Here is a 26,276-nt window from a genome sequence, read left to right as displayed (position 1 = left end):
CGCACCCTTGCCACTCGCAACACACGTCATCTCCGGGAAATGTATGATTAATCGGGACCATCGTGAGCCATCGGAGCTGCTCACAGCCCTTGGGGTTGCCTTTCCCCGCCGCAAGCACTGCAATCAGTGCGGGCTGAAATACATGCAGGTGACGTGTACAATGACGCCACTTTTCTAATTATGCACGGCCTTTAAATGCCGTTGTTGCGGGCAGACACGCCTGCATTTGCAACACCACTCCCCCGTTCACATGCACCTTCCCCTGTTACCACCCACAAATGGGACACTCAAAGCAACGATCTGATAGTGGTTTACGAGCTACCAAAAGCAGATCGCAATGAATGGCTTGTGCATGCGCACTGCAAATTATACGCATGCGCAGATGGGCAAAAATCGCTCAGAGTGAGCGAACGCGCCTTAGCGAGCGGGTCTAGATCAGGTCCAAAGTGTCCCCCACTTCTACTGTCCCGTGTTATGCTTCTAACTAAGCATTGAACAAGTGATGAGAGAGTGGGGGGCTGGTGCCTATAGAGAGTAAAGTGTAGTGGTGGGTTGTTAAAGATCTAGTTAGCGGGAGTTAGATAAGCCCTGATGCCGATTGGCATTGCAGGAGTTTTATTCACCCAGATCAGTCAGGTCGCCACCAGAAAATAGAAAGATAAAATAGGTTACCTGTGCATTTATCTGCCTGCTAATGAGCCTTTTGAAAACCGGAATTCAAAGTCCCATTCTAGCTGCCTGTCAGCTGTTGTTAGTAAATTAGCAATATAACCTATTGTCTGCACTGTGTGCTGCAAAACAAAAAGCTCACGTGTCCTGCTGTGGCCTCCGTCAATACGGGAAGTCAGCGGTGATGTGTGGAGTGTGTATAAGGTCAGCTGATCGGGTCTAAGGTAGAAGGTGTAGGGAATTGACGCGCATTTCACCAATCACGAGCTTGCTCACAACGAGACACCTAATTACCATGGTCACAGTGTCCTGCTTTAAAGGTAGATCCAACCAATGAGCATTGTCCTCAAAATGATTGGCATATTGTTTAGCCTATCACGGCATAGTACTTGTTAAAGCCAGCTATTCGGTCTAAACTGGTTGATTGATACCTCAATTGTCCTGTCATAAAGGCAGATACCTTGCAGAGTAGCTCCAGCTATGAGCAGTGTCATCAGTATGATTGACATATTTTTTAGCCTATTAAGGCATAGTACTTGTTAGAGCCAGCTATTGGATCTAGATTAATAGATTGACATCTCAGTTGTCCAATCTTAGGGTAAATAAAATGCAGAAAAATAATCCAGCTTTGCTGAAACTTTATAACATGTTTATTAGACATGTTTGTGACGATTCCATATTAGAAACAGAAAACCCCTGCAAATAAGAGGTGATCTGTATATACAGAGGGAAAAATATTAATGAATAAAAATATAAATATCAATAAAATTATTGAGGAGAACAGTTTTATATATGATGAAAAAATTAAATTAAAATAAAATCAATATACAATTAAAAGTGAAATAAAGGATTGTGAAAATGAGTACAAAATATGTAGATAAACGTGTAAAAAGGGGAATACATGATGCCTTTTATGTGATTCCTTTTACTACTATGAAATGTCAATGCTAAATAATTAATAATGGTGTTTCGTGTGATGGAATCTATAGGGAATATGTATTATTGGTATTGTGAAGCATGAAAATAAATAAATAATTGAATATGACAAAGGTGTAGGGGTGTGATGTTCTGGTTTTGTTGTGGGACCGGGGTGGTAAAAGGAGCAGACACTGAAGCTGATTTGAAAATAAATGTGGAGTTTTTAATGAGTGGCTTAACAGACATGAATGTGGCAAAACAAAAAGTCCAGGTATAGCACTAAAGTGCACTTGGGGAACTGTAGTGAAGCAATGGGAAAAAGTCCAGGTAGTGATAAAAGAAAGTAGTCCAGTAATCCAGGAGGAGGCAGGAGAATCCAGCGGGGCTGGAACAGGCAGGGTGAAGCAGGCTAGGCAATGATCCCAACAGACAGGTGAAAGCACAGGAAGTCTCTCTCTCAGCTCTCGCTGAGAAACACGTTGCACTGGCAATGAAAGGAAGCTCTGCACTCCCTTAAATACCCAGTGATGGACTGTGACTGGCCAGAGAGAGCATGTGACACACCAGGATAGGGTGACTAGGTCACATGACCGGAGGCAAGATGGCGGTGCCCATGCCAGAGTGGAATGGAAGCACCACCAGGCCTAACCAGACCAGAGTGACAGTATGCCCGCAAAGAACTACGCGCAGCCAATGCACCCCGCCAGATACCAGCACCACCGCCAGACGCCCTTTGCCATAGCGTCCTCATAGGTAATATCTGCCGGCCGGCATGCTGAGAACCCCTGGTCGTAACAAGGAGCAAGTGCATAAAGAGGGAATAATAAATAAATATAGATAATAATTTGTGAAAAACAATAAAAAAATATTAAGTGCAACCATTGATAATAAAATTGTGTATAACTTGAAAGTGTATAGAGATTACTGGTGAATGTGAGAGTCATCTGAGTATTCATAAAAAGGCATTAAAATTTATATTTTTTTTCATCCCATTGGGGGAAATGCTACCCAGTCTAAATGTCCAGTAACTCTCTTTTTTTTAGGAGTTCTTTCATAGTATCTGCACCTCTAATGCCTAAGTGCAGGGTTTCTAAGCCAAATACTTTAAGATTTTTGATTGTGCCAATATGTTTAAGAAAAAAGTGTTACGCAACCGGCGTTAGCTGTTTCATCTTGATCCTATCGGTTTCGGCATGTCTAATATTGCCCATGTCTTCAAGTATTCATTGTTTCAACATGCATGACGTGATTCCCATTTATTTCATTCCACAAGAACACATGATACAATAAGTCACGTTTTTGCTGTGGCAGCTGAAAATGTTTGAGCTGGATTTCCTCTCCAAATTTATCTTTAATCATCTTGATGTTAATGATATGGTCACATATCTTGCAGTTGCCACATGGATGTGTCCCTGTCACTGCTAATTTCTTGGGAGAATGTTTTGTGTAAGTAGGAACTTCGGAAGGCTGGATAAGCTTTGGGGCCCAGAACATCTTTCCCCTTATCCAGCCTTCCGGAGTTCCTAGGTACGGGAGGTCAAGGGGCCCCACACTTTCTCTAATGGTAGGAATCCTATTGATTATTATTTTCTTGACAAGCACTGACACTTTATTTACAAAGTGCATTCACCACCAGCATCCTTTTGCAAAAGGAAAGTGTTTTTATCTATATGTGAACTTGTCCTTTTATTGACCATATTGCTGCTTTGGAAAGTGTCTTATACTCTTATGTGATTGTATCCTCTTGTTTACATGTGCATTGGGAGGTCTTTTATTTGGTTGTATAGTATATCATCATTTAAAGATTTTATCATCATCTACGATTGGATTTTATGTTTTTATGAATTTTATACATCTGTAAAATAAAGTTGTATCATTTTTTCTGATCTATCTAGAGTTTATATTTTAGTCCACTAGTAGGGGAGTGCCAATGAACCATTCATTCAGTGTTTTTGTGTAATTTGTCTAATTTGACTTCAAGATCTGATTCTGACAGAAGACTATACCAATATTTGTGTATTTAATTTTTTACCTCTTTCCAATTACTGCAAAAGTTACCTACAAATCTGATTTTGTCAGACCTCTCTTTGTGTCCACCATAAATCAGAGTTTCCCGTTTAGTTTGGGATGCAACGATTGGTCTTCCTGGGGGTACATTTAGGTATTTATGTACCTTAGGAAGCAAATAGAAAGTAGGGATCTTGGGATTATCGATGGATAAAAATTCCCTCTCTTGCTTAGTATTTACCCCCTCTTGGGCAGCTCTGTTGACAATATTCATATATAGATCCTTGAAGTTATCGGTTGGATTCAGCAATAATTTAGTGTAGCATTTATTGTCATCCAGTTGTCTCTTAGCTTCTTTAATATAGAGATCTGTGGGCCACAAGACAATATTGCTGCCCTTGTCTGACTGTTTAATAAGAATATCAGGAATAGCTTTCAGTTCATCTATTGCTTTCCTTTCCTTCCAAGTCAGATTACCTAAATGGTTCCAATATCTCTCTTTCTTCTGAATATCATCAAATTCCCTAGAAACTAGGTTCATGAAGATTTTGACCTCTGGGCATACATAATCATGTGGCCAGAAAGTAGATTTTTTTTTTGCAGATGGGTCTAGATGAGGTTCCAATTTCTTGACTTTCATCCCTCAGATCCTCCAGTATCTGGAGTGCTTGTAGGTCTTGGGGTGATAGGCTAGGAGCTATATCATCTTCAGATTTGTTGCCAAAAAATTTTGTAAGGAGAAGTTTCTGACCAAAAATCCTAAAATCAGTTTCCCATTGAAACCTTTTGAATCTCTCAGTAGGTGAAAAGGATAAACCTTCTTCAAGTATAGATGTTTGTATATCTGTCAAGATGTGATTGAAGACATTAATGATTTTGAGAGGTGATGAGGTAGTTTCTAATTCAAGGGGTTTCTGCGAGTTTGGTAACGTTCAAGGGATGGGGATTCCCATCTTTTGTGTCTTCCCCTTCTTCTTTCCGCTCCTTGTTTTCCTTTCATTGGGCGTTCCTGAACAGCCCTTTGCTCTCCTAAATAAGAGAGTTGTTCTTGGTTGCTACCTCCTGCAGTCCTGGACTTTCTATTGTGGAAGGTTGAGTCCTGAGTACCTTCTGTCTCTGAGATGTCTGTATTAGATGAGTTGTAATATTTTTTATTATTTTGTGCTGAAAAGGTATCTTTACTTTTTTTAGTCTATTTAAAGATATTCCCTGTCAGGAAATCTTTTTTGTCTCCCAGATATTTGTTCTTCTTCCGTTCAACAATGCTGGATTCATATGTTTCCAATTCTTTTTTAGAATTTTCAAAACACTGTTGGAAATGAGTATTTTGTTCCCAAATCTCCAATGTCTTGCCCACTGATGTAATCTCTCATTCACATTCATCTAGAATCAAGTGGTTATGTTTAACAAGTATATGCATTAAATCATGAGAGCATTTAAGCAAACTTGCCTCCCATTCTTGTTTTAAAACATCAGAAGATAGTTTGAAAGTGGGAAAAAATCTTAGGTCTTAATCCTCGAGGTACAATCTTCTGCTTGATATAATTCTCTAGACTAGTTAGATTCCAATTTGTTCTCACTTGTTTAAATTGGATTTGCTTTAAACTATGAAAATCATCTTCCGAAGAGGAAAGGATTTCTTGTTCAGTGGAAATATTGGGAACAATACTGTCTAAATCTGCTGTTTTGTGTCTATAAATTAGTTCATTTTTGAGATTGAAACTTGTCATCTCTGAATGAATTAATTAAAAATGTTGCAAGTACTACTGGGAAGACCACGAAATTTGAGCAAGTAATTGTATATAAGTTTAATGTCTGTGCAAAAAAATCAAGAACTGTAAAGACACAGTTATTGTGTAAAGTAACAATCTTAAGGGGAAAGGGATCTGGGAAGAGATTATTAAAGAGATATACATATCACCTCTCATTTGCAGGGGTTTTCTGTTTTTAATATGGAATCATCACAAACATGTTTATTAAACATGTTATAAAGTTTCAGCAAAGCTGGATTATTTTTCTGCATTTTATTTTCCCTATGATTGGACAACTGAGATGTCAATCTATTAATCTAGATCCAATAGCTGGCTCTAACAAGTACTATGCCTTAATAGGCTAAATAATATGTCAATCATACTGATGGCATTGCTCATTAGTTGGAGCTACTCTGCGAGGTATCTGCCTTTATGACAGGACAATTGAGGTATCAATCAACCAGTTTAGACCGAATAGCTGGCTTTAACAAGTACTATGCTGTGATAGGCTAAATAATATGCCAATCATTTTGAGGACAATGCTCATTGGTTGGAGCTACCTTTTAAAGCAGGACACTGTGACCATGGTAATTAGGTGTCTCGTTGTGAGCAAGCCGTGATTGGCGAAATGCGCGTCAACTCCCTACACCTCATACCTTGGACCCGATCAGCTGACCTTATACACACTCCACACGTCACCGCTGACTTCCCGTATTGACGGAGGCCACAGCAGGACATGTGAGCTTTTTGTTTTGCAGCACACAGTGTAGACAATAGGTTCTATTGCTAATTTACTAACAACAGCTGACAGGCAGCTAGAATTGGACTTTGAATTCCGGTTTTCAAAAGGCTCATTAGCAGGCAGATAAATGCACAGGTAACCTATTTTATCTTTCTATTTTCTGGTGGCAACCTGACTGATCTGGGTGAAAAAAAACTCCTGCAATGCCAATCGGCATCAGGGCTTATCTAACTCCCGCTAACTAGATCTTTAACAACCCACCACTACACTTTACTCTCTATAGGCACCAGCCCCCCACTCTCTCATCACTTGTTCAATGCTTAGTTAGAAGCATAACACGGGACAGTAGAAGTGGGGGACACTTTGGACCTGATCTAGACCCGCTCGCTAAGGCGCGTTCGCTCACTCTGAGCGATTTTTGCCCATCTGCGCATGCGTATAATTTGCAGTGCGCATGCACAAGCCATTCATTGCGATCTGCTTTTGGTAGCTCGTAAACCACTATCAGATCGTTGCTTTGAGTGTCCCATTTGTGGGTGGTAACAGGGGAAGGTGCATGTGAACGGGGGAGTGGTGTTGCAAATGCAGGCGTGTCTGCCCGCAACAACGGCATTTAAAGGCCGTGCATAATTAGAAAAGTGGCGTCATTGTACACGTCACCTGCATGTATTTCAGCCCGCACTGATTGCAGTGCTTGCGGCGGGGAAAGGCAACCCCAAGGGCTGTGAGCAGCTCCGATGGCTCACGATGGTCCCGATTAATCATACATTTCCCGGAGATGACGTGTGTTGCGAGTGGCAAGGGTGCGTCTACAGACACTTGCGAGTGCAATTTTCCGTAGCTCGCCAACACACATTGGGTGTCCTTACGCTACGCAGTACAAGCGCTTAATTTAAATATCTGCCCACTTTTTGCCAGCGAACGATCGCATCTTGTGAGGGGTTCTGAATCAGGTCCTTTGTGTTCCTTACTATTACTTATTCTAAATACAAATCCTGTGTCTTATAAAACATTCTTTATAAATACGGTTTTGTTTTTTTTTACCTGCCTTTATTAACTACTATTTTCTGACTCCAAGAGGATAACTTATACACTGTATTTATCAGAGGTGATTTTTTGCAATATAACCAAGATTGTCATTCACAATTGAAATGTCTAATTCTCTCAAATTACCTCAATAAAGGGACATGTGCAATACTCGTTGATAGTTTTTCTACGTGAAACTACTGGCCAATACAGGTCAGTTTATATACATGCTTTACACACTAGAGGGGATTTGTGTAATATTTGATCCTCACTTTGAAGCCTCATGATATATGTGATTATGTCTTCTGGTTAAGCATATCATCATCTACTTTTATGCTATTGTCCATTTTCATTTTCTGTGCCAACTGCTGTTATTATTAGGGAAACATGCTATTTTGTTTGTTACTGAGACATACCCACAAAGGTAATTTTCTTTTTCCTTTGCCTGTGCAAAGATTCTATATTAACTATTATTATTTTTTCCCGGGAGCAACACCAACACCTGTACATTTTGTTAGGAGTTTACACCAGTGATTTACTTCCATTGTTCGTCTACCGTATACTTTACAAACTATCAAATTCATTATTTTGTTTAAATAAGATCCCGTGCATTTAATCTCTTCCCAGATCCCTTTCCCCTTAAGATTGCTACTGTTTAATATACCTCACAGTTATATTAATAACTGTGTGGTTTGTCACACACAGTGTACACTTCCTTCTCTACAATGTCTGAAAGTGAGGATGATGTGCACAATTCTGCTCTAGCCCTGCTGTCATGCAAATCATGTGCTGCAGGGTTAGGTGTGGGAGACATGGTGTTAGAGGGATTATTTGTGAGGTGTTATAAATCTCCAGTCTCCTCTGTAGTCTCAGCCACATTGTAGGAGCCTCCTTGTGTGTCCTTTGCTCAGTTATTAATGTCTATTGCAGGACTATTGGCAGTGCCTCCTGTGTTTCCCCCTATAGGGTTTCAACAGCAGGCAGTATGTTTTAGGGGGATAAACCCATTACACCGGCTAAAAGGCATATGCCGTCATCTCAGTCTACACTATATGATGATGATGACACTGATGACAGGGAGATTCTAGATGTAGATGAGTCTGAGCCCTCTCTTTGAGAGGAGGAATCTAGGTCTAAGATCAATATTCCAGCTTAGTCATAGAGGATAACAAACTGCCAACTCCCCAGTCCAAACACGCTCTGTTCTAGGAAATAAAGGTTACCTCTGCAGAATTTCCTTTATCTGAACAGCTAGTAGAGCATAAGAAGTGGCTTGGAAATCGCCTGGGAAGCGATACTAGCCTCAAAGACACCTGGCTTATGTGTATCCCTTTCCTGAGGAACATTGCACCAAAAGGGAATCACCTCCTGTGGTGGATTCTCATGTGACGCACTTAATTAAAAGTGCTATTCTACCTATACCGTCCATATCTTCCTTAAAGAACACTATGGGTAGAAAGGTAGAGGTTTATTTAAAGTCAATGCATTCTCTTTCAGGGGCTATCTCCAAGCCAACCATGGCTATCTCTGGGGTGACCAAGGCTATGGATTTCTGGGCAGATTCCCTAGAGGAGTCCTTTCCTTCATATGCTACAAGAGATCAAGTGACTCTGGTAGGTAACCTCTGTGAGTCAGCTGCATATATTAATGAGGCTGCTTTGGATGTCAGCCTCTTAACTTCCAGGATTTCGGCTGCTGTGGTGTCTGCTCACCGTTCCTTGTTGCTGCGCTCTTGGAGAGCGGATGCGGACTCTAAGAAAGGATTAGTGTTTGCCTTATAATGGTAAGATCTTGTTTGGTCCCGACCTGCACAAGATTGTGGATGCGTTGGCAGTGGCTAAATCTGCGTGTCTGCTCTCGGTATCTATTTCTTCAGGATCCCGGACCTCGTCCTATTGGCCCCAAGGTAAGCCTAAGAGTCAGCCCTTTTCTGGGCAGCCAGCCCTCAAAAAAGCTACCAAGCCCAAGATGCATGCCTGGAGTACCAGACATCTGGCAGTAAAGTCCGATGACAAGTCCTCAGCCTGGTGGGAGGGGCCTCCCCTTGGGGGGTCCCAAGGTGGGAGGCTGACTTCTTCAGTTCACCCAGTGCTGGTGTCGGACCCCACGGACACTTGGGTAAGAGAAGTGGTCTCTCACGCTACACCCTCTCCTTCCGTAAAAGGCCTCCCCATCAGTTTTTCTGTGCAGGCCCTCCGTCAGACAAAGACAAGGCATTCAAAATCCAGAAGATGTTACAATCCTTGCTTGAAGCATACCTGCATATTCCAATTGCTTCATCTCACCATCGATTTATCTGGCTTTTCAGTTTCAGGCTTTACCTTTTGGCCTATCCACTTAACCTGTTTTTCAAGGTGTTTACCAAGGTTATGGCTATCATGGAGGCCCATCTGTGGGGACAGGGTGTCCGGCTGCTACCATACCTTGATGACCTCCTGTTGTTAGCAGGGTCTCCAGAAGTACTCCACCATCATCTGCAGCTTACAATTTCTGTGCTACAGTCTAATCAATTGGAAGAAGTTATCACAAGTGATGCTCCATCAGGGAGCACTGTAGGATTCCCAGCAGCAGAGATTTTTCTGACAACAAAAAAGATCTCCAATTTGCAGATGCAGGTGCACAGATGTCTCCACAGTCTCTGGTTGTCAATCCACTCAGCGATGCAGGTCCTGGGAAATGGTGTTGACATTTGACATGGTAGACTATGCCCAGTTCCATTCCAGACCTCTGCAGAAGCTTATCCTCTCCAGGTGGAACGGGTTACCCCATCGAATAAAAGCACTGACAATGGTGCTATCTCCAGAGGTACGTCTATCCCTATCCTGGTGGTTGAAGACAGATCGCCTCACCAAAGGGTGCTCAGTTTGGACTCCAGACTGGATAATTCTGATGACGGATGCCAGTCTCAGCAGTTGGGGCGCAGTGACAGGTCCACACTCTTTTCAGGGTCATTGGACAGCAGATGAATCTGCCCTGCCAATCAACATATTGGAGCTTCGGGCAGGCTTCATGGCCCTCCAGCTAGCCAAACTTATACTTCATGGAAAACTTGTGCAGGTTCAGTCAGACAACGCCACGATGGTGGCTTACATCAACCATTAAGGAGGAACCCAAAGTCAGGCGGCAATGACAGAGGTGTCATTCTGACATGGACGGAAGGCCATCTCCCAGCCATATCAGCGTTGTTCATTCCGGGAGTTCTCAATTGGGAAGCAGACATCCTCAGCTGTCACAACATGCATCCAGGGGAAGGGTCTCTTCACCAAGAGGTGTTTAAAATCCTAGTGGACAAGCGGGGCCTTCCAGAAGTTTACCTCATGGCCTCCAGACTCAATCACAAGCTGCCAAGATACGGGTACAGGACAAGAGATGCCGGGGCTCTCCTGGTCAGTAAAGTGGGCCTTCTAGTTTGTGTTCCTGATTCTTCCAGTCTCCCTTCTTCCTCAGTTCATTTGGAAGTTCAAACAAGAGGAAGGATGGGATGTCCAGCTGGTGGCTCCAGTGTGGCCCAGACGACATTGGTATTCATATCTTCAGAGTCTCTTAGTCGACACTCCGTTGTTGTTCCCTCAAAGTCTGGACCTGTTGTTTCAGATTTCTTTGCCTTTACCCCTGGTCATCTGTCTTTGATGGCATGGCTCTTGAGACTTCCCTCTTATGGTCCAAAGGTTTCTCTAGCTCTGTGGTCAGTACCATGCTCAGAGCACGTAAACCAGCCTATGCTCGTATATATCATTGAGCATGGCATACCTCTTTTCAATGGTGTCATCCCAGAGTTTATGACCCTCTGGTATTTAGGACACTTAGGATTTTGGTTTTCCTTCAAGTTGGTTTGGATTTTGGTCTTCGCTTGGCCTCACTGAAGGTGCATGTTTTAGCTCTATCAGTGTGGTTTCAACATATGATTGCTCCTCTACCGAATATTCATACTTTCCTGCAAAGTGTCCTTCGGATTCATCCTCCCTTTGTACACTGTGGCTCCTTGGGATTTGGCTGTTGTCCTTAAGGCTCTCCTGAGCCCTCCATTTGAACCGCTGGTCTCAGTGTATCTCAAATGGTTGACAACTAAGACTGTTTTTCTTCTGGCCATAGCTTCGTCCAGAAGGGTGTCAGACTTTGGGGCGCTCTTGTCATTCCCCATTTCTGATTTTTCACCAGGGCAGGGCGATTCTTCGGTCTAGCCGCAGGTTCGTTCCTAAGGTAGTCTCTACTTTCCAAATTAATGAGGAAATTATTGTTCTGGCCTTTCAGTCCGCAGACCTCTCGGCAGGTGGGGCCTCATTGGATGTGATACATGCTCTCAGGATTTATGTGGACCATACCAGTTCCCTTTGGAAATCAGACTCCCTTGTTTGTCCTCTATGGTTTTCACAAAAAAACCAGCCAACCAACAGACATTGGCTAGGTGGTTTCATATGATGATATCTGAGGCTTACACTTAAGAGGGCATTCCTCTACCACCTTCTGTTACTGCTCATTCTACTCGGTCTGTGGGTCCATAGTGGGCAGCTCGCAGTGGCACCTCGGCTGTTCAGCTTTGTAAGGCGGCCATGTGGTTTTCTGTCCAGACCATTTTAAGGTTCTATGCATTTAATACATTTGCCTCTCAGGAGACTTCCTTTGAGAGCCGGATTCTCCTGTCTGCTCAGGAGCGTCCCCATCCTTAAAGGACTGCTTTGGGACACCTCTAAGGAGCCTATGGACCCTGAAGAAGAAAATGAGAGATATGGTAAGAACTTACCTCTGTTATCTATCTTTCTTCGAAGTCCATAGGGTCCACAGGGCACCCACCCTGAAGCTCCTTGCTTCAGATGGGCTTCGCTCTGGTCACCGGTTTTCCATCTCCTTCTTTGTGAGAATGTGATTCCTGTGTGTTCCAGACTTCCTTCTCTCTTTTAGCCTCCTTCGGCCTTTGGCTTATTACGAACTCAGGTGCCTCTGGCTTGAGGGTGGGGTATAGGGAAAGTGGCCAGGTGCATCCTGGGAGAGAAAAATTAACTCCGTGGTGCCTGAATGTCCAAGCCATCACCTACACCCCAAGGTCTCCCTGTGGACCCAATGGACTTCGAAGAAAGAGAGATAAAAAAGGTAAGTTCTTACCATAGCTCTCATTTTTGTGTACTGTATGGGCATGGAACCGCACTTCTGCCCTCACTGACCTCACTTTCAGGTACAAATACTGAAGGGAATCTATACAGTACCATGTGTATTTGATGCACACAGACAGACACACACACACTGACACATACACTGACACAGAGCCACACACATTGACACAGATATCCCCCACTGACACCTTTCACCCCTCCCTGTCCCCAGACCACTCACAAGTACACACCTGCGGTGCAGCTTTCAGCAGTCAGTATTCAGAATAGGAAGGCTGCAGTGCCTAAGTGAGGGGCTGCAGATTAACTCACCTGTGCATGATTAAAGAAATCTGCCATGACCTGTTTGGGTAGGGGAAGGCCGGACTAGTTGTTACAAAAATACAGACACTCAAATTTCTCAAAAATCTTTAATCACAACCAAACAGAAAAATGTACAAAGAACACAGTATTCTTTCTATTTATATTGGGTGTAAGTTAGTGTAATAATTATCATTAACAATGAAAGACATGTTTTAGAGAAAAAAATAATCGTAACAATCTACCCCCAATGTGGTTAAGTTGTTACGGGGTTGGGACAAATTGTTACCAATAAAATAATCTATACAAAATCTTAATATGAAAGCATTCGTTAGAAAACTTTGTATGTTGCTGTATGTACCTTTGTAACCATTCTTTTCTCTGTAACATTATTTTTTAAGCATTGTACTACCTTTTGTGTAAATAAAGTATTCTTTATTAGTTTATTTCATATACAGTATGCTCCGAAACCTAGTCTTTGAAGAGATTATTAGTCCACTAGGGTGACGCTACATCTATTGTTAAGTATGGGAAGCAGAGGGTTGGTCTCAGCGAACTGTGTGTTCGTCTGGGACGCCGAGTCTGCGCAATTGTGGAGAGGGTATGTTATAACTGTGATAAATGCTAGCAGCAGGAAGCAAAAGATTAACTGCGTGAGAATCTTGTTGCCGAGCCTGTGCAATTATTGGAGGAAATAGAGGATCGGTGGCCTCTTTAAATCGTTTCCATCAGTGGTGGCAGTTTGGTAAGTAAGGTATTTGTATTACGGCGCTCTGTCTATAGCAGAGGGCACCCCCACGTCAGGGATACTGGGTATGGGTCCCTGACAAATGTGTGATATCACACTACTCTCCCTCCCTTTCCTACAAATGCATCCCACCTCTCTTGCCTATTGATCACTTCCTTCCAATCCTGCCTCCAAAATCTTGCCCGTGCTGCTCCCTACCTCTGGAACTCTCTCCCTCTCCGACTATCCTCCTCTTTACAAGTCTTCAAACAGGTTCTCAAGACTCACTACTTCAAAGCCTTCCAGCTCTCATCCTAACCTGCTGCATACATGCTTCTTCCTCACTGTCTACCCTATCTGTGTCACCCCTGTCTGTCTCCCCCCCCCCCCCTCTATAGATTGTAAGCAGGGCCCTCTTCCCTTATGTGCTTTTCCTTCACTCACTTATACGATCATCTATTCAAAACTCTCCACAAGGGCACTTAACACTTGGTAGCTGACACCAGCCTGCTTTTTTGAGTGTCATGATCGCTGCAGCAATGTTTATAAACCATGTTCTTATTCTGTATTGTCTTGTACTGTAAGTCGCTGTTTTACGAGTTTGCTCATTTGTTAATGTACTTTGTGAGGTGCTGCGGAACCCTTGTGGCGCCATGTAAATAAAGGATAATAATACTAATAAATAGTATGTTTATCACAAAATCACGTTTGGCATATATTTGGTATATAGTCTGATGACAGACATCACTCATTGCCTTTACCGCCGATTTCAGATTTGCAATTAGTACAAGTAAATACTACTGCATCCTCTTTTACGCAAGCAATATGAGCCCACCCTTTACATGCAAAACACTTGACACACTCCTGGCCAGGTCTCAACAGATTGTAACTCTTAGAACATTATATAGAAACACTAATCTTCAGAACTCTTTTTTTAGATTTTGATGTCATCTTCTTAGTCTTTTTTATTTTTGCATTCATTCCAGAATAGATTTCTTAACTCTCTGTAATTTTGCCTCTTTTTTTCATTATCTATATTTGCATCTAGTTCTACCTGGTTTTTAATGGGAGTGTCAGTGAGTAACAATTTGCCTCCAATATTGTGTAACAACTTGCTCCAAGTGATGTCAGATAACCAAAATGGCCATAGTTCAATTTACAATTTTAACAATGGGAATAAATAAACTAATGGTCTGTGATTGTAACAAAATGAATGATAAACACTTATCTCTAACAGTCCAGCCAAGATACGACTTCAAATCTAGGTGACAAATATTACTTTGAAAAACTAGTTTGTTTAGATACCTATTACATATACATGTCTGCGTTAGCATTGTTTCGCTAAGCACTGATGGTAACATGTTCAAACTTGTTCCCAGTCGCACGAGCCGCTGCGCAATGTGGGTGTGGTTTTAGATTTTTTTTGTAACAACTAGCCCCACCTTCGCCGAGTTGAGAACCACTGATTTAAATTATTGTAGGTGTAGAACTCCAAATTATGTAAAAAAAAATAAAATGTTCAAGCATACTGCATAATAGATCACTCACTTGTACAGTACATTAAAGCAGTATTTAGAGTCGCACAAACTGCTGATGTTGGATGCAGTGGAGTGATGTTTTTCTACTGTGCATGCATCCCAATTGTCTGCACACAGATTTGCAGTACTGATTCAGAATCATGGTCTCTGACATGTATTAGATAACGTATTGAGCGTTCTTTGGTCATAACTTGGAGGTGGCCATACAGATGCACGGAGATGCCCCGTCTAATGGGAGTATCACAGGCATGTCACTGAATGTGTTTTCATACACAGATGCAGGGGCATATCTATAATGGGCGCAGGGTGTGCGGGGGAACACAGGCCCCTGGGTCCAGGGGGGGCCCGGCACTGCACACCCTGCACCCATAGTATTACTTACCTCTCCAGAGTCCCATGTCGGCGCGGGGGTCCAGCGCTGAAAAACGACAGGAAAATGGTCATGGCAGCCATTTTCCCACTGTTTCGCATGCAAAGTACAAGGAAACTGGCCACCGTGGCCATTTTCCTGGTGACCTGTTTATACACTATAGACTCTGGGCACACTCAAGTGCCCAGAGTCTATAACTCCGGTGCTGGCCACGCGCAGCTCAGTGCGCTGCCGGCCGCCGGGCGGGGAGGAGGGGGCCCATGTCGGAGACTGCACATGGGCCCCCTCCTCTCTAGAAATGCCCCTGCACAGATGCTTAACCATTCACATTGAAGGCATACTTAGATGGATAATTTGCACCTAGCATAGGAGTGGTGCAAGATCCTATGATGCAATCAATGGTGGTGTCTAAAAACTTGCACATCCGGACGCACAGGTGTATACCAGGGAAGGGCTTTGTAGCGGCATTAGCATAAAGACACAACTACGACAAGAGACTTGCACATGGACACCGCTGCTTTCGACTCAGAATTAAACCTCTTAAAATGCCTTGTAATAATAGATTTCTAGTAATAGAATATGATACACAATATATTTTGTGTTTTAACATTAACAGTACATTTACATATTTAATGAAAACCTACAAATCTTTGTTAAAAGAAATCTATACTACTGTACAACTGATTTTCTTCTTCTTGTAATGTTTTCTAGGCCGATAACTGCACTCCTAAACTTTTGGAAGGGGATCAAATTGTGCTGATCAATGGTCGTGATATCTCGGAGCATACACATGATCAAGTGGTTATGTTTATTAAAGCAAGCAGAGAGTCCCACACGGGGGAACTTACCCTACTAGTTAGGCGGAAAGGTAACTCCTTTGTTTGAAAATGGAACTTCTCATTAAGTTAACATCGCCTAGATCCCTACTGAATATATCAATATTATTTTATGTGACTAATGTTTACAGGTTAGGCAACTTAAATAAAATTCAACAAAAATGTTATTGCCATATTGAAAAATATCAGTGACATTCAGATAAACAAGAAGAATCATGAATAATATTTTTTTCCTAACAATCAGAGTTAAATTAGCAGAATACTGTGCACTGTATTTAGCAAAGGTCTATAACTCTATTTAAGTGCATATCAATTGGAATGTCCACATTATTTTGTGCACTTAAGGGAGATGAAACCACCCTTTACATGATAACTTGTCAATGCTACATATTTGAAAGTCCAGTTGCAATAGGGACTATCATATTTTTATGACATATTATAGGAAAATACTGTAGGAATGTTAATTTGTTTACTGTTTATAAAATATTTCCATTTTGATTTTGACATACAGTATAGTCCCATTGGTCTTTCAGCATAAGTTACAGCTATTGTATAATAAGATATTTTGTAACTAAATATCTATAATATTTCTATTTTACATTACGATTTATCTTTAATAACAATAACCCAGAATTAAATCTGCCTTAATAGTTTCCCTTCAACTTTTGCAAACCACAGTACAGCAACACCATAAAATCGAGATGTAGTCAGGCAGCTGACGGACGAATTGCCGACCGCCGGCTTCTCGACTGTGTAATCCTGATAGGGGACTAATGATAAGCATTGAAATCCCAATGCCTATCATTATACCTACTCCGGGAGCCCGACACCCGACATACCGAACAAAGGATTAGCCTGGCGGTGGGCGTGGACAGCCGCGATGGGGGGAGAGTTAGGTTTCAGGGCTCCCGAGGGGACTTCGGGTTAGGCACCCCCCGGGAGGGTTAGGGTTAGGCTAGGGGAAGGGGGGCTTAAGGTTAGGCACCCCCATGGGGGAGGTAAGGGTTAGGCACCCCCTTCGGGAGACTTCGGTTTAGGCTGCGGGGATGGGGGGTTAGGTTTAGGCACTAGGGGGGAGGTTAGGGTTAGGGATAGTCCTGTACTTACCGATTGGGATTGTCACTTCAGCCGGGGTTCTAGCATCGGGATTTGAACCGATGGGCATAGGTCCGGCGGTCATTCATACCGATACTCATAAAATCATTTTAGTATTAATGATATTATTTTTATCGATGTCCGCTTTGCATGCTCCAATCATACAGTGCAGTGACAACACTGTGTAATTAATGACAGTTATTCTAGTTGTAATCCTTTGGGATCCCTTTAATTTGTAATGCATTGGAAAATGTGATTTTTGAAATTACAGAAATAAGATTTAAAAAACGCAGACTATTCTCTAAGAGCCACACTATATATACAGTAGTGTCGAAAATATAATTGACTGGAAGTGTTAGCTGTGTAGTAAATAGTAAGCCATTCCCCACTTATATGATTGGTTGGCAGTGGAGCGAGTCTAGGCGACTACCTACTAGATTTATAAATCAATTGAGACTAATCGTTATTTATATGGCTCAAAAAGCAGCTCCTTTCAGATCAATGGGGCATTTATTTAAGTAACCTCATTCAGTTGTGCTTCTACATGTAGCACACAATCATATTGAATGAGTGGTTGATTGAAACAAACAGGTGTGTCCTCATACACTATTGCTGCAGACGCGCCAAACAGCCCATCTCTGCGCTTCAGGTCCCCTGCGATTTGGCTTGCGTTGAGTGTTTATTTCACCAAAAATGCATCTTTTTCATCAAATAAATACAACAAAATGCTTCACGAGACTGCACTAATTAATTTTTCTATGCAACATTTGTATATCTGTGCGCGATTGAGTCTGAATCTGTTTACGAAGAGCTACAATGCAGCATCCGCAGCTTTTATCCATGCCATGTTCCATTATGCTTTGTATACAGATTAATTCGCACATAGATATACAAATGTTGCATATTAAATTAATCAGTGCAGTCTTGTGAAGTGGTTTGTCACATCCGTTTGTGACTAAGCAGCATTTTTGAGCAAAAAAGACTCTGCAAGCCATGGGACCTGGCGCCTCACTTGCGCCCTGTGTGTCAAACCACAAGAAATAAGCCACCTCCAGAAATCTGTGCTACAATTCAAATGTGCACATAACACCAGTATGAACACACAGAATAGAAGGGGCTTTGTTTTAACAGGATGTCAAGTTATGTGCAATGTTAAAATGATAGTGGGTAGTGCCCATATACATTTTATTCCCATATGTCTAATTTCTTTAACTGCCTTACTGAAGATAACATGAAGTACATATTTGTATTGTATAGTTGTAAAGCCTTTTGGTGAGATAAAGTCAGAAGATGAGACTGAATTCCAACATGCACCAATAATTCTTCCTACGGATTATAGTGACACACTGCAAGGGTCAATGGAACAGCTTACTAAGGGTCTCGAAACCGGAGTTGCCCTTATTCAGTTTGAGGTAATAGTCTATTTATTTTTAAATCTGGGTACTATTCTGTTTTTTTCCTAGCTTGTCATTGAAATACATTCTCATCTGCCGTTTACATTAATGAAAAGTAGGTGTTGTACACAGAAATCAATCAGTTTGTAATATTTTTTGTACAATTTAGAGAAGAAAATAAGTTGTGGTTGTTCTGCTAGGGAAAATACTGCTATTGCATTAGTTTACTGTAAAACTGTTTTGTTATATAGTATTTCCCTAATTATTATTATCATCTTTCATTTATATGGTGACACCAAGTGTCTGTCAAAGTATCAGTCAATGATTCAGTTCACTGGGAGGATGATCAGAAAGGCTCAGAGTTGTAGACTGTGAGTAGAAGCTTGCTGGAGACAAGGATAGTGCAGGGTAAGAACCACAAGTGTTGGAGGGCCCAACTCATGACAGCTTACTGTCTATGGGAATGGGTATAAATCTGGGTTGTGAACTGGGCAGAGATGTGGAGGGAGGCAGTGGACTGGAGGCCTTTAATGAACATGCATAGTTCCAGGCTAGTAGACAGTCTGTTAAGGTGGGGGAGTGAGTTCAAGAGGAAAGGAGCAGGTCAAATCAGAGCAATGAGAAATGAAGATGAGTCGAACATCATTGATGATAGATAATAATAATTTATTTATATAGCGCTCTTTCTTCAATTGGAATGAAGGTGCCTCACAGATTGTATGAACATAATACAGGTGTGCATGAAATACAGGGATCAAGAAGATAATACTGATTGTGCCATAGCATACAGATGTGTTCTTATCAGTGGCGGCTCCAGAGAAGGGGCTGCAGCACAGTCCAAAATTCAAATAGGGGAGTCACACCAACAGTCAATGAGTCCTGGCCAGCGATGTTTGGCTTGGTTTGAAATGGCAGTTGGCCTGGCTCCCCTATTTGAATTTTGAACTGTGCTGTAGCCCCACCTCTGGCGCCGTCACTAGTTTTTATACTTCTTTGCAGCAGTAGCGCTGAGAAGCCCCTCTCGGCATGGCAGGTCCCTTGAGACTCTTGTAATAACCAGGTCCTCAGGTCGCTTGCTGTAGTGCTCAGTGACTACTTCAGGACTCCCACCAGCAGAGGCACACCATAACAGAGAGGCAAGTGATGGAATTGAGCTATTCTATTATAGCTCAATTTGTACAATGTTTCAAACAGTTTACATTACCAGACCCGTAGCCCAGTAAAGGACAAATTTGGTACAATTTGAAACCGTTTCAAGTGGTATGAAAGTAACTATTATCACAAAGTAACTGATTGAGATTACCAGTCGGGTCAACCCTTATTTAACAAAGCCCCTGACACAACCTCAGCTGGATGGAAAGCATGAAACAGGTTGGGTATGGGATACTGGCGCTCGGGATCCCGCTGGTCAGAATCCCGATGCCAGCATATTGACAGGGTTAGGATATTGATACCTGTTGATCAGTATCCTAACTCTTCACCCGGTGCCTAAAACCTAACCTCCCCCTCCCTGCACCCTAAACTTAACACTCCACCTTAGTGCCTAACCGCTAGCCCTAACCCTCCCTAGCATGTAACACTTGCATTTTAAAACACAATGGCATTAAATTACCACTTTCTCTTTCGTCTGGGCTGGGGGACACTGGACCATGGGGTTGTAGGTAGGAAGGTGTGGAGTTGGCACTAACTACTGAACCTTCCAACTGACGCTCCTCCCCTCTGCAACCCCCTGACATCAGTGTTATTTTAGTGCCTGTGGAGGAGGCACATTTTTTCTAGGGCTGCGCTGCAGCCTTTTTTAGCATAGGGCTATTTCTTTTTGTTCGTAATATTTATTTTTACTATATGTGCTGTATGCTGCTTGTAGGCTTGTCAGCGGCTCCTGTAGGGAGAGTGCCGCACCGGCGGTATGCACGGGTTAGCCCAAGTGTTTTCCCCACAGAGGGGAGTAACACTTGAAGGTAGAAGCCTTGGGCTTGCTTAGTATAGCAGGGGGAAGAGCCATGGACTGCTGATTCCCCCCACTCTCCAGCGGCAACTGGGACTACCTGCCTCAGCAGGGTAGTGCAGGCGGGGGGTTCAAATGACGGACATGTCAAAGTCCGCAAAGGGCCAAACCCCCACTATGGCCATATTTTTTACGTGTGCCCAGTGTCAGGTTAAATTACCATGTGGACAACTGGATGCAGGGGGCATTGTGCGTGGACTGTCAGCTGGGGCCCACTTGTGCGCAGCCAGCGGGGGGAGCCACTTCGGTTATGGAGGAACCGGCATGGGCTCAGGTTATGAATTGTTCACTCTCTGACTTGGTGAGGCTCAAGGTCCACCAGAGAGAGGAACAGGCTCAAGCAGTGCCAGCCCCTATCTTGCTGTCACCTCCTGCAGCAGCAGGGGTCAGTCACCAAGGCCCAGATCCACCTTGGGTCTGTACCATGGAGCGCACAGTGGCAGGGTTTGAGAATGTATCCTCTATTATGGAACGCTTCTTTAAGGATCCTAGGCTCCGCACTGTGCATAAGTGTCTTCCTCTATCCAGGGGCCCATTAGAGGGGTCAGATCTCGAGGAGGGGGAAGAGGAGGAGAAGGGGGAACTCCCAGTAGAGGAGGTTCTGCCCAGAGAGGAAGGTTCAGAGCCCACATTAAGTGAGGGCGTGGAGGACCTTATTATGGCGGTATGACAGTCTCTGGACTTCCTGGACCTTGATGCCTCAGCAGCGGCGCAGGGGCTGTTCAAGCGGAGGCATAAGAGGGTCATTTGTTTTCTGGCTTCTTCAGATCTCTGATGTTATCGAGGAAGCGTGGAAGACCCCGTATTAGAAGTACACCACTCCTTGTAAGTTAGCAGCCTTTTATCCATTTCTGCAAGAGCAGGTCACCAGGTGGGAGCTGCCTTCGAAAGTGGATGCGGCTGTGGCTCGTTTGGCCAAGCACACAGCTCTTCTGGTCCAAGGGGCAGCTTCCTTTAAGGATCCACTGGATAAAAAATTGGTAGGATGCATTAGGAGCATTTTTATGGGCTCGGTGGTCATTATTTGCTCATTAATGGCATCTGCATGGGTCTCTCAGGCCATGGAGAAGTGGGCTGACAAACTAGTGGCGGGCCTTTCTGGTGATTCATCCAGAGAGGAGTTGCTGGAACTGATGTATCAGATTCATGCAGCAGCAGACTGTGTGTGAGACCATACAGGATGGGGAACAGATTTCCTCTAGAGTCTCAGCTATGGCAGTCGTGGCATGCAGAGCACTCTGGCTCTGCACCTGGGAGGCAGATGCAGAATCTAAATGCTCCTTGGAATCTTTCCCTTTTGGCGGAGTTATCCTGTTTGGTTCCAAGCTAGACAACATCATATCCCAGGCGGCAGGTGGAAAGAGGACTTTCCTTCCTGTGGTGCCCCAGAAGCAAAAGGGCTCATGATTCCGGGTTTTCCATTCTTCTTTTTAAGGGGGGGACCGGTTAGAGGTCAGATGGCCAGAGGACACTATTTCCACAGCAGGGGTTCTGCAGCATGGGGTAGATTCTCCGGTACATTCAGGCGCTTGGGTGCTAAAGTGCCCGACAAGCTGCATACCTGACAGGATCTCAGCCCATCCAGTCTCAAAGGGGGTGGACGGCCGACTCCTCCTTTTCCGGACCAGTGGGTGGCTTCAAGAGCGGATGCCTGGGTGAGGGGCATTGTCTACTGAGGCTATGTAATCGACCTAAGGGGTCATCGCCTCAATGTTTCTTTGCCATGGCATTGCCCAGGGAGCCGGGGAAGAGACTAGCCTTGAACCAAGCCATCAGCTCCCTCTGTTCCGAGGGAGTTATAGCTCCAGTTCCGCAGTCTCACTAGATATGAGGTTTTTACTCCAACCTTTTCCTGGTCCGAAAGCCCAACGGCACTTATTGGATGATTTTAAATCTGCGAGCCTTGAATGCCACCCTATGGGTGGATCTGTTCTGCATGGAATCGCTCCGGTCGGTGATCCAGGGTATGTCGGCAAACAAATTTTTGGCGTCTCTCGACATCAGAGACGCGTATCTCCATGTGCTGATTTGGGCAGGGTATAATTTTCTGCTCAGGTTCACAGCTTGGCGAGCCCATTACCAATTCCAGGCCCTGCCTTTTGGACTGGCAACAGCCCCGCGAGTCTTCACAAAGATCATGTCAGCAATGGCGAGTCTGCTGCATTCCGAGAGGATAACGATTGTGCCCTTCTTGGATGATTTGCTAGTGAAGGCGGATTCAGCTGCCCAACTTCATGCCCACCTGGATTGCACGTTTCAGTTGTTACAGTATCACGGTTTGATACTGAATCTCGATAAGTCTCACCCCACGCCTTGCCAACGCCTGCTGTTATCAGTCACTTCACTGGTGGCTGATTACTGATCACCTTCTCCAGGGTCGGTCCCTGGTTACACCCATTTGGACCATTGTCACCACAGATGCAAATCTCAGCGGTTGGGGTGCAGTGAAGGAGAACCTCTGTCTTCAAGGGCCTTGGTCGTAATCAGAGATATGTATTCCGATAAATGTGCTGGAGCTTCGGGCAATCTATCTGGCTCTGCGGAGGCCCAGGACCTCCTGGCCGGCAGGCCATTGGGCATTCAATGAGGCAATGCCATGGCGGTGGTGTATGTAAACCACCAGGGTGAGACCAAAAGCGCACTTGCCATGGAAGAGGCAAGTCTCATTCTCACTTGTGTGGAGACTTTTGTCTCTGCAATTTCAGCGGTCTTCCTACTGGGGGTGGAGAATTGGGAGGCGGACTACCTCAGCAGGAAAACTTTCCCGCCAGGGGAGTGGTCTCTCCTCCCAGTGGTCTTCCAGCATTTGGTCCAGAAGTGGGGACTGCTGCAGGTGGACTTGATGGTGTCTCACCACAATTGCAAAGTCCCTTGATATTGTGCGAGTTCCAGAGATCCTTGGGCATTCGCAGTGGATGCCATGACAGTTCCCTGGAACTTCTGTCTGGCCTACAGCTTTCCTCCAATTCCCATGTTACTGAGGGTACTTTGTCAAATCAAGGTGCAGCAGGTTTCATTCATCCTATTGGCTCCAAACTCGCTGCGCTGTTTGTGGTTCGCCACGGTCCTCAAGCTAGCCACAGGTCCCACTTGACATCTTCCACTGTAACCAGATCTTCTTCTGCAGGTGCCGTTCTGACACGCACGAGGGCCTTCCTCAGTTGGCTTTAGCGGCCTGGTTATTGAGACCGAGCTCTTAAAGGCTAAGGGTTTTTCCCCTTCAGTCATCAGGACCATGCTCTGGGCACGGAAGCAGGTTTCCTAACGGAAATACCACAGGGTTTGGAAAACCTACATCATGTGGTGTGAGCGGTGCAGAGTGCATATGGCCCAGTTCCGCCTTCCAAGGCTGTTGGCGTTTCTTCAGGGTGGTTTGGAAGCCGGCTTATGGCTTCAATCTTTTAAAGTGCAGATTTTGGCTGTGTCCATTTACTTTTAGCAACATCTGTCTCTTCTCCTAGAGGTTTGGACTTTTTGCAGGTTGTCTTGTGAGTGCAGCCTCCGTTTCAGCCACCAGTAGCGCCGTGGGATTTGCCCCTGGTTCTGTCGGCTCTTCAGCAGGCTCCGTTTGAGCCACTGGAATCCGTGGACCTTGGGTTCGTCATGTGGAAAGTGTTTTTTCTTATGGCCATTGCCTTGGTTCAGTGGGTCTGTGAGCTGGGGGCTTTGTCTTGCAAACCACCTTTTCTTGTTTTCCATGATGACAGGTATGTTCTCAGAATGGTTCCTTCCTTTCAACCGAAAGTTGTTTTGTCTTTCCACTTGAACCAGGAAATTGTTTTCCCTGTTTTCTCGCATTCACACTCTTCATGGGACCAGGATGATCTGTTGCTGTTGGATGTCATCCGGGCCTTGCAAATTTACTTAGACAGAACTTCGGACTTACATCGGTCGGACTCTCTATTGGTCCTCTACGGTGTCCACAAATGTGGCTGGCCAGCCACGAAGCAGACCATTGCAAGATGGCTCCACTCTGTGATCTCAAAGGCTTATTCTGATGTGGGGTGCCAGGCACTGGCCAAGGTGTTGGCTCATTCCACTCAGGCCATGGTGGCTTCCTGGGTGGCGTGCCATGAGGCCTCAGCTGAACAAGCTACCTGGTCCTCTGTCCACACGTTTGCACGGTTCTAAAAGTTTCATGTTTTTGCCTCTGGCGATGCCCACTTTGGGCGTACAATTCTCCGGTCAGGCAACCTGAGCCTCCCCTCCCCTGGGGGTGACTTTTGAATGGCCCATGGTCCCAGTGTCCCCCATCCTTAAGAGATAAGATAATTTTTGGTACTTACCATTGAATCCTTTTCTCTGAGTCAGGCTGGGGGGACACTGCGTTCCCTCCCTCACACTCAGTCGTGTTGGGTATGAGTTATGATTTGGGTCCTAAATAACTGTCAGTTTCATTGTTTTTCAGTGTGAAAGTGTCACTGAATATTGCTTCTCCTTACCAGGCACTTTTAAGATTGTACTGATGTAAGGGGGTTGCAGAGGGGAGGAGCTTGGGTTGGAAGTTTCAGTAGTTAGTACCAACTCCACACCTTCCCACCTACAACCCCATGGTCCAGTGTCCCCCAGCCTGACTCAGAGAAACGGATTCAAAGGTAAATACCAAAAATCCTCTTTTTACAGATACCAACTGATAATTAGCATATCTATTGCATTCAAACACAATGACATTAAATTCCCCACTGTTGCAGATACCAATTGACATTAGCAACAGTATACAAATGCACATTCAGTTCTGTGTATCCTTAGCATAACACATGAACAAAGATTATCGATTCCTACCTATCTATACACTCTAAAATTGTCGATATTTAGCGTTATGAGTCACACAAGAAATAATTGCTTTCAGACTTTGATTGATTGTGGTTCCAAAGCACAAAAAGTTATTATTCAACATAAAAGCAGGTAGTTACACGCTGTGATCTAAATTACAATTAGCGCAAACAAATTATACAGTCATGAGGTACAGTCGTTACATATGCACACGCTCTGGATCCTGATCCCGGCATCAAATATGAAACCTCCCTCAACAGCAAAGCAAGATGACTAGCATCTAGTTTCAGAGAGCCTGCATATATACTCTTACAGAGATAGACAATACAATAGAACAGTTTGGCATGATTCCCTTGGTTCTTATTCCTGGTTCTTCTGTTACAGTGCAGTTCATAGGTCAATTCGTATGGTCACATTCCAGCCTCCAACAGCTCTTTGTGTCCATTTTCCCGCTACATAACCAATCTAAACTGGCTGCATTGCAGAATACATTTTAATGCCTAACTCTCTATGATCCATAATTTGCAGACACATGTTGTGATTTCTTCACTGATGGAACCGAAAATCTGCAAAGACACAGTGGTTTAGAATGACACCAAACACGGTCTGCTTATCATGCACTAAACCTTAGATATCAAATAACATGTATTTCACAACATTACTGATAATGAATAAAACCTTAAATATTAACCTTAATGCTAGGGAACCTTTTTATGTAAGTGTGCAGTGTGTAAGTATTGGGGTATTAAGAAAATACGCTAGTTAGCGTTGTGCGACTACGTGTTTTGTGGAGTACACCGTGGTACGTGTTTTGTAGGGTTGATCATATTATATGTTTTAGTGACTGTCTGTATTTATGTCATGTGGACTTTTAACATCTTTCTATTGCGTAGGAATCGCACGACGCTAAATGGTGCTGGGCGGCCAGTTGCAAAATGGCGTCTTGTTGCCATTCGCAAAATGGCATTGTGCAGATTTAATATTAAACAGATTCTGTCTCAGCCAATTATCCAATTA

The 26,276-nt window shown here is 43.8% G+C and overlaps 1 protein-coding gene across 21 annotated transcripts in view; it reads left to right on the top strand.

Annotated features, from left to right (window-relative positions):
- PTPN3 (protein tyrosine phosphatase non-receptor type 3) overlaps nt 1–26,276 on the top strand; it is a 753,142-nt gene that overhangs the window by 476,313 nt on the left and 250,553 nt on the right. For all 21 annotated transcript variants that reach the window (XR_015878492.1, XR_015878493.1, XR_015878491.1 and 18 more), the window contains 2 exons: nt 15,865–16,021; nt 18,342–18,496. Coding sequence is in view for 18 of the 21 variants with exons in the window: in XM_088473619.1 (XP_088329745.1) it covers nt 15,865–16,021; nt 18,342–18,496 (312 nt within the window). In the remaining 3 variants the exon portion in view is untranslated. The remainder of the gene's footprint in view (nt 1–15,864; nt 16,022–18,341; nt 18,497–26,276) is intronic.

The sequence above is a fragment of the Taudactylus pleione genome, unplaced genomic scaffold, assembly GCF_031769625.1.
Source record: "Taudactylus pleione unplaced genomic scaffold, aTauple2 ptg000137l, whole genome shotgun sequence".
NCBI lineage: Eukaryota > Metazoa > Chordata > Amphibia > Anura > Myobatrachidae > Taudactylus > Taudactylus pleione.
Note: the sequence above shows the minus strand (reverse complement) of the source record. Positions and strands in the feature narration are given on the sequence as shown.